Source organism: Eucyclogobius newberryi, unplaced genomic scaffold (assembly GCF_026437365.1).
Source record: "Eucyclogobius newberryi isolate DKJ021-1_F unplaced genomic scaffold, fEucNew1.0.hap1 SCAF_13, whole genome shotgun sequence".
NCBI lineage: Eukaryota > Metazoa > Chordata > Actinopteri > Gobiiformes > Gobiidae > Eucyclogobius > Eucyclogobius newberryi.
The window spans coordinates 18,827,475-18,836,286 of record NW_027315757.1 but is presented as its reverse complement, the minus strand read 5'-3'; the positions used below and the strand labels follow the sequence as shown (position 1 = coordinate 18,836,286).

Below are 8,812 nucleotides of genomic sequence, written 5' to 3'. Positions count from 1 at the left end.
GTTCAGCTTCAGACTGCGCACTACCTCGTTCGTCTGGACACAAACAGACACTTTATATGAAACACTACAGACCTATTTCAAATCTTCCCTTCGTCTCTAAAATCCTTGAAAAAGTTGTAGTAAAACAGCTTTGTCGCCACCTGCAGGACAATAACTTATTTGAAGTTTTCCAGTCAGGGTTCAGAGCCCACCACAGCACTGAAACTGCACTAGTTAAAGTCACAAATGATTTGTTATTAGCCACTGACGATGGACTGGTCTCAATCCTGGTTCTGTTGGACCTCAGCGCAGCGTTTGACACCATTGACCACAACATTCTACTGCAGAGGTTAGAATGTGATGTAGGTGTTGGAGGAACAGCCCTCAGCTGGTTTAAATCCTATCTATCTGATAGGTTCCAATTTGTTAATGTAAACCAGAGCTCCTCACCTTGCTCTAAAGTAATTTACGGTGTGCCACAGGGTTCGGTACTCGGTCCAATTCTGTTTACTCTTTATATGCTACCATTAGGCAACATTATCAGAAAGCATGGCATTAACTTCCACTGCTATGCAGACGACACTCAGCTGTATTTATCAATGAAACCTGATCAGAGCGATCAAGTAGACAGACTTAGTACTTGTGTGAAGGAGATAAAAACCTGGATGACACTAAACTACCTGCTTCTTAACCCTGAAAAAACCGAGGTCATTGTGCTTGGCCCTAAGCATCTACGAGACTCTCTATCTGAGCAGATAGTCACACTGGACAATGTCAGTGTAGCCTCCAGTTCTACTGTAAGAAACCTTGGAGTCTTATTTGACCAGGAGCTCTCATTTAAAGCTCATATAAATCAAGCTTGTAAAACAGCCTATTTCCATTTGCGCAACATCGCCAAAATCAGAAGAATCCTGCCTAAAAGTGATGCCGAAACTTATCCATGCATTTGTAACGACTAGATTAGACTACTGTAACTCCCTGCTTGCAGCGTGTCCAAAAGCTCCATAAAAAGCTTTCAACTGGTTCAAAATGCAGCAGCAAGATTACTAACAGGAACAAAAAGAAGAGAGCACATTACGCCGGTGCTGAAGTCTCTTCACTGGCTCCCCGTCGAGTCTAGAATCAAATTCAAAATTCTACTCTTGACCTACAAAGCCATAAATGACATGGCCCCATCCTACCTCAAAGATGCTATAGAACCATATCATCCAAACAGAGCTCTTCGCTCTCAGAATGCTGGCCTTCTGGTGGTGCCAAGAGTCTCTAAAAGTACTGTAGGAGGTAGAGCGTTTAGCTACCAAGCTCCTGTGTTATGGAATCAGCTCCCGACCCATGTTAAATATGCTGACACAGTCTCTTCATTTAAGTCCAGGCTTAAAACGTTCCTCTTCGAAATCGCTTATGGTCAGAGTAGTTAGGAACAGAAAGATAAACCCACAGCTTCAGCTACGCTGCCCTAGGAGCAACTGTGCTGGGGGAAGTATGACAGCTTGAGCACTATCCTCTTCTTCTTCTGACTACTTATGCTATCAAACAATATTTATTTTTTGATTCCACTTGCAAACTGTTCACCGCCTTCTTTTCTTTCTCTCACTCCTGAGGACCTGTGGACCCAGATGCCCCTCCCCTGGTGAAGTGGTCCCTGCCCTGTGTGGACGGTCCCTCTTCTGCCTGAAGAGTGGGTCCAGCTCGCCTCCGACGGTCCCTCTTCTGCCTGAAGAGTGGGTCCAGCTCGACTCAGACGGTCCCTCTTCTGCCTGAAGAGTGGGTCCAGCTCCAGTCTCCTTGTGTCCGTCTGTCCGTCTGTGAGAGTCAGATCTCTCCTTCACTGGAACTCCTCCAGGTTTCTACGCTTTTTTCCCAAAGAGGTTTTTTTGTAGTTTTTCCTGGCCGAGAAGGAGAGTCTAAGGACAGAGGACCCTGGGACATCGTCCCTCGCCACCACAGACATTGTCTGACTTCATCGCCACCACAGACATTGTCTGACTTCATCGCCACCACAGACATTGTTGATTCATTTCTCCCTGTGGCCCTCAGAGGCAACTGTTGTTGTGATTTTGGGCCTTACAAAAATAAATTGATTTGATTTGATTTGATTTGATATGAAACTTAAGTATGAAAATGCAGTTATTGCCCCAGAGTCCAGGACCACAGGGTTCACAACAACTGTCCAACATCAAAGCCTCCACAGACAGGTCCAGGTCCTTTTATTTTCTTACAAGAATTTGACCAAAGCCAAGTTTTAGTCCAGTTTAGTCCTTTATTTAGTCAGAACGGTTTAAGAACGTCTGCTCCTGAGAACAAGAACCAAATACACTTTAGACCAAAGTCCAAAACTACTTTTTAATTTGGTCCTGGTTTAGTACCATCAGTTTAGTAACATTAACTTAAAATGTTAAACATACATTTAAAGTACAAAATTTGACTATGTTTGTTCCAAAAAAGCAGCTGACTTAATAAAAACTAATTCTGAATTAAAAATGTATGCAAAAGTAAAGTTATTACTCAAATTAAATTATTTAACTTATTTATTGCTGGTTTAAGGCTTTATCACCGTCGCACAATCGTGAGACTGGGACAGACACAAACCTTGAGCTGCAGCAGGTGCAGGTAACCTCTGGTGCCCCACAGCAGAACAGCGTCACCTTCAGGACACATGGAGAACTCCTTCACCCGCGCCTCACTCAGACCTGCAGCACACAAACCATTCTGTCTGTTCAACACAACATTTTTAAACACATTTTAACTCAGTAAATGTGGAAATATGATAGTGACTGACCTCTGACCCCTGACACCGGCGTGACCTTGCCCTCCATCATGTGGTAAAGGTAGAAAAGTTTGTTCCTGAAGCTCGTGGCCATCACAGTGAGCCCGTCTGCCGTGAAGCGAGCTTTACCAACCGGAAATTTCTCCAGGAAAATGCTCTGGACCAGAGGATTCGACTGACCATCCACCTGAGGGCGACAAAGAGCAGTGTTTAACCTGAGCGTCCACCTGAGGGCGACAAAGAGCAGTGTTTAACCTGAGAGTCCACCTGAGGGAGACAAAGAGCAGTGTTTAACCTGAGAGTCCACCTGAGGGAGACAAAGAGCAGTGTTTAACCTGAGCGTCCACCTGAGGGAGACAAAGAGCAGTGTTTAACCTGAGAGTCCACCTGAGGGAGACAAAGAGCAGTGTTTAACCTGAGAGTCCACCTGAGGGAGACAAAGAGCTGTGTTTAACCTGAGAGTCCACCTGAGGGAGACAAAGAGCTGTGTTTAACCTGAGAGTCCACCTGAGGGAGACAAAGAGCAGTGTTTAACCTGAGAGTCCACCTGAGGGAGACAAAGAGCAGTGTTTAACCTGAGCGTCCACCTGAGGGAGACAAAGAGCAGTGTTTAACCTGAGAGTCCACCTGAGGGAGACAAAGAGCAGTGTTTAACCTGAGAGTCCACCTGAGGGAGACAAAGAGCTGTGTTTAACCTGAGAGTCCACCTGAGGGAGACAAAGAGCAGTGTTTAACCTGAGCGTCCACCTGAGGGTGACAAAGAGCAGTGTTTAACCTGAGAGTCCACCTGAGGGAGACAAAGAGCAGTGTTTAACCTGAGCGTCCACCTGAGGGAGACAAAGAGCAGAAATATACAAATTTCGATGTACTGTGATGCTAAATTAAGACAAATGTCCCCTGAACTCCTCAAACCAAAACTACTTTTAACAGGTAGAAAGTAAAGCTCTGCTCTCAAATCTCAAGTATCAGCTGTAAAAAAATTTATTGAGTACAATCTAAAAGTACTTTTAATGTAGTATATGTTGTGCAGAAAGTGTACCTGGAACAGAGACAGCGATTGGTCAAGGCCCGTTGTCATGACGACCTGAGCGTTTGGATGGAACTGCACAGAAGTGATAGAGTCCGAGGAGCCACGGGACGCATTACAGTCCAGACACTTCTTCATCTGAAAAAGAGAAACCAGGTCTGAAGTGGGACTAAACCGGGACTAAACCAGGACCAAACCAGGACTAAACCAGGACTAAACCAGGACCAAACCAGGACTAAACCAGGACTAAACCAGGACCAAACCAGGACTAAACCAGGACCAAACCAGGACTAAACCAGGACTCTAACCTTGAGAATCCCTTTGGGCAGGTTCTCGGAGGTTCTGGTGAAAGTACCAGTTTTTCTGGTCAAATCGTCGTCTTCAGAGCCCGAGTCCTCGACTGCAGATCAAAGAAACATCTGTTAAACCAGGTCCAAGCCAGGTCTTAAATCTTAAACCAGGTCTAAAGCAGGTCTAAAGCAGGTCTAACCTCACCTGGTTTCTTGCGGGGTTGCGTTGGGTCAGTTTGGGCCCAGGCTGGAGTCCCGCCCATTGCTCTCTGAAAGCTGCACAAACACAAGCAGCAGAGCACGATGTTGGTGAAGGTTTGACATCTACAGCACGAGCTGCGGCTCTGGAGTTTGAGTCTGATCATGTTTAATCCTTTTCACAGTAAGTCCTTTCAACAGCTCCTCAAAGCAGATGGTCTTATTTTGAAAGAGCAACAGCAGGGTCTTTACATCATATTCTGCGCTGGAGGAAGTTTCTGAGGTTTTGTGCAGGAAAAGTTCAAAGAGGAGTTTGTTTTCTAAAAACACATAAGAATCATTCATCACCAAACTCTGACTTGATCTTGTGCTAAAGCGCTGTATTTCCACTGATGCTAACTTATATGTTGAGCCTTAGCAACACAAAGCTAGCAAAGCACGTTAGCAACAGCCGTTTCCTGTTTATCGACGCACGGCACTCGCTTTGTCAAGAGCCATGATATGATTTTTCCAGGTCATAATGTGTCTGACATGATCCAAAGTCAAAGCATGACATAAAGAGAGGTTCAAACTCAGAGGCTTTGCAGAGAAGACAAAGAAATGAGGCAAAACTGTTCCTGTGCACGCTAGCTTTAGCCACGCCCCTCACACACAAAAAGTATCACTGAGTTATGTTTGAACATGTGATGTTTGTGACCTCTGACCTTTCTCTCATTCGCTCCTGAAGTCCAGATTTACTCAGAGACGACTCTCCGCCTTTGACGAAGTCTCTGCGGAATCTGTGCGTCAGGTCCACTCTGAAACACAGGGTCAGAACCGGGTCAGAACCGGGTCAGAACCAGGACTAAACCAGGTCTAAACTAGGACTCACTGCTCCTCTGTCTCGTCGTCCTCGTCGATCCAGGCGGCTCGTTTGATTGGCGGCTGCTGCTCATCGCCGTCACATGACTTTTCATCTTCACTGCTCTCGTCCAATCCCAGCGCTGCTTCAGGCTCGACCTTCTCCTATTGGTCCGAAAAAACAAACAGAAATGTAAACGTCGTCGGGAGGATTCTAGGAGTTTCCTCAATGTTCTGTTTAAAATAAATAATGTCCAGTAACTCAATAATCAAAGTATGAGATTAACTATTATATCTGTGATCCAGGCTCCAAAGCAAAGGGTGGTTTAATAGTTTATGTTCTATTCAGTCAGTTTTAGATTAAGACGGGATTAAATTCTGCTTTAGTTCAGTTTAAGTCCGGGTTCAGTCCAGTTTAAGTCCGGGTTCAGTCCAGTTTAATTCCGGGTTCAGTCCTGCATTAGTCCAGTTTAAGTCCGGGTTCAGTGCTGCTTTAGTCCAGTTTAAATCCTGGTTCAGTGCTGCTTTAGTCCAGTTTAAATCCAGGTTCAGTGCTGCTTTAGTCCAGTTTAAATCCAGGTTCAGTGCTGCTTTAGTCCAGTTTAAATCCAGGTTCAGTGCTGCTTTAGTCCAGTTTAAATCCTGGTTCAGTGCTGCTTTAGTCCAGTTTAAATCCTGGTTCAGTGCTGCTTTAGTCCAGTTTAAATCCAGGTTCAGTGCTGCTTTAGTCCAGTTTAAATCCAGGTTCAGTGCTGCTTTAGTCCAGTTTAAATCCTGGTTCAGTCCTGCTTTAGTCCAGTTTAAATCCTGGTTCAGTCCTGCTTTAGTCCAGTTTATGCTAGGGTTCAGTCCTGCTTTAGTCCAGTTTAAATCCTGGTTCAGTCCTGCTTTAGTCCAGTGCTGCTTTAGTCCAGTTTAAATCCTGCTTTAGTCCAGTTTAAATCCTGCTTTAGTCCAGTTTAAATCCTGCTTTAGTCCAGTTTAAGTCCTGGTTCAGTCCTGCTTTAGTCCAGTTTAAATCCTGCTTTAGTCCAGTTTAAGTCCTGGTTCAGTCCTGCTTTAGTCCAGTTTAAGTCCGGGCTTTAGTCCAGTTTGAATCCGGGTTCTGTCCTGCTTTAGTCCAGTTTAAGTCCGGGTTCTGTCCTGCTTTAGTCCAGTTTGAATCCGGATTTTGTCCTGATTTAGTCTAGTTTAAGTCCGGGTTCAGTACCTGGTTCTGTCCCAGACTCTGGAACAGAGTATCTTCGCTTCCAAACACCAGATCCTCCAGGAATCTCACAGTTTCGTCCTCTGCTCCGAGAACAGCGACACTCCGCGCGTGCTGTGACCGCCTCAAGACCTCTTTCTCCGGGTTGGCCTTGACGGACTTCGGCCTCTTCTTCCGCAGCTCCTGGAGCGTTGACGCGGGCAGTTTGATAAAGTCTCCCTCCATGTTCACCCCGCAGAACCGAACCTGGATCAGAACCGGGACCAGACGAAAACTTACACGTGAGGTGCAAGTGTTTACCACGGACCATGTACTTCCGGGTCAGACAGGAAGTTCGTTATGAAACAGCGCTTCAGGTTTACACCGCCCTCTGCTGTTTGTGAGCGGAACTACACCCCAAAATTGGATCGACTATGAAAGTACAACACAGGAAGAGTGTACATAAATGAGGGCTCCTTAACTTAAACCAGGCAAGCAAACCAGGAAACAAAAAATCTAATTAAAATAAGAACGTGAAAATACCAGTAGTAATGAAGCGCATTCTGTTACATTTATATGTAACTGACCAATAACCAGAACAGAAAATGTGTTAGAAAAAGAAAAGCAGAAGAGGAAAACAATGTAAAGAAAGTGATAAGGAATGAAAACAAACTGAAGGCTTGGAATATTTTTTACTTTATCTATATTTTTTAATTTTATATTATTAATATTGTTTCCTGTATACATTTAAATGAATATTAAGATAAGATAAGATAAGATAAACCTTTAATGTCCACACATGGGGAAATTTCATTGTTACAACGCAGTAGAACAGGAGGAAAGGACAGATTATAGAAGTTTCAAAACACACACTTAATAAAACTCTTATGAACAAAACAAAAAACTTATTAACAAAACTCCTCTCCTATCTTAATAGGGAATGGAGGGGGGGAAATAAAATAAAATAGATAATACAAATACTAAATAAAGATAAAAATCAGATAATAATAATAAAATAATGATAATAAAATAATGATAATAAAATAAAATAAAAGTAAAAATAACTAGCACAAAACTAGGTAATACTATTAGCAGGTAAGTAAACCGTATAAAAAACAAAATAGAACACTCTTATTTACTGGTACTGCACATGGTTGATTCAGTATTGCACATGAATATGATGGTATTGCACATGATTACATCAGTATTGCACATGTTCAGAGCTAGCAGTTTTTGTTGTAGAGTCTGACAGCAGCAGGAATAAAGATCTGCGAAACGTCTCCTTCACACAGCGAGGGTGGATCAGTCTCTCACTGAAGCTGCTCTCCAGAGTGGAGAGAGTGTCCTGCAGGGGGCGACACTCATGGTCCAGCATAGATGTGAATTTAGCCAGGACCCTCCTGTCCCCCACCTCCTGCACCGAGTCCAGAGCACAACCCAGGACGGAGCTGGACTTCTTGATGACTCTGTCCAGCTTCTTCCTCTCCCTCTCTGTGATGCTGCTGCTCCAGCAGGCCACACCGTACAGGAGCTGATGCCACCACAGAGTCGTAGAAGGTCTTCAGGAGTGGCCCTGTCACTCCAGGAGTGGCCCTGTCACTCCAAAAGACCTGAGTCTCCTCAAGAGGTAGAGCCGACTCTGGCTCTTCCTGTACAGTGCGTCTGTGTTATGAGTCCAGTCCAGTTTGTGGTTCAGATGAACACCCAGGTACTTGTATGAGTCCACTCTCTCAATGTCCCGTCCCTGGATGTTCACTGGTGAGGGGGCAGTGGGGTGGTGTCTGCGGAAGTCCACCACCATCTCCTTGGTCTTCCCCGCGTTGATGAGGAGGTGGTTCCGCCGACACCAGTCCACAAAGTCCTGCTCCAGTCCTCTGTACTCCGCGTCATTGTCGACCGTGATGAGTCCGATGATGGCAGAGTCGTCAGAGAACTTCTGCAGGACACAGCTGTCTGTGTCGTGTCTGAAGTCTGCAGTGTAGAGGGTGAAGAGAAAGGGCGCGAGGACAGTGCCCTGGGGCGCCCCCACACTGCAGGTCCGAGTGTCAGTGTTTTGCAGTCTGCTTGTGATGGAGAACAAAGCTTCACAGGCATTGTCAGCGTTAGCAGACGGGGCTACGTACACTGCTATTCCAATAACATGTGAGAACTCCCGGGGCAGATAATATGGCCTCATGCTAACAGTTCAATGTCTCTACTACACAATTGTTCTTTGACTGTGACTTGGTTTGATCGACACCACTTCTCATGCACAAATATTGCGAGGCCTCCACCTCTTCTCTTCCCGCTCAACTTTGTTCTGTCTGCGCACAGGAGATGAAAATGGTCCAAAGCAACAGTGTGATCCGGGATTTCTGGGGTTAGCCGGGTCTCTGTGAGCAAGATGATGTTAGAGTCTCTGTATCATAGCGTGTTAAGAGTCGCCAGCTCTGTCTTATTTTGAAGGGACCGCACGTTTCCCATGACGACCCTCGGTACCGCGGGTCTGAAGCGGTTCTTCTTGAGACGGTCCTTTTATTGTGCCT

General features: G+C 45.2%; 1 protein-coding gene across 1 annotated transcript in view; it reads right to left on the bottom strand.

Annotated features, from left to right (window-relative positions):
• The window catches only part of utp18 (UTP18 small subunit processome component), a 9,159-nt gene extending 2,523 nt beyond the window's left edge, over positions 1 to 6,636 (bottom strand). Inside the window, exons 1-9 of the mRNA XM_072442815.1 lie at positions 6,312 to 6,636; positions 5,133 to 5,266; positions 4,966 to 5,058; positions 4,269 to 4,339; positions 4,082 to 4,173; positions 3,786 to 3,911; positions 2,759 to 2,933; positions 2,569 to 2,669; positions 1 to 33 (exon numbers count right to left, since the gene is read on the bottom strand). The exon at positions 1 to 33 is cut by the window's left edge and continues 58 nt beyond it. Of these exons, the coding sequence (XP_072298916.1) occupies positions 1 to 33; positions 2,569 to 2,669; positions 2,759 to 2,933; positions 3,786 to 3,911; positions 4,082 to 4,173; positions 4,269 to 4,339; positions 4,966 to 5,058; positions 5,133 to 5,266; positions 6,312 to 6,533 (1,047 nt within the window). The 5' untranslated portion in view covers positions 6,534 to 6,636. The remainder of the gene's footprint in view (positions 34 to 2,568; positions 2,670 to 2,758; positions 2,934 to 3,785; positions 3,912 to 4,081; positions 4,174 to 4,268; positions 4,340 to 4,965; positions 5,059 to 5,132; positions 5,267 to 6,311) is intronic.
• Positions 6,637 to 8,812: the final 2,176 nt, after the last annotated feature.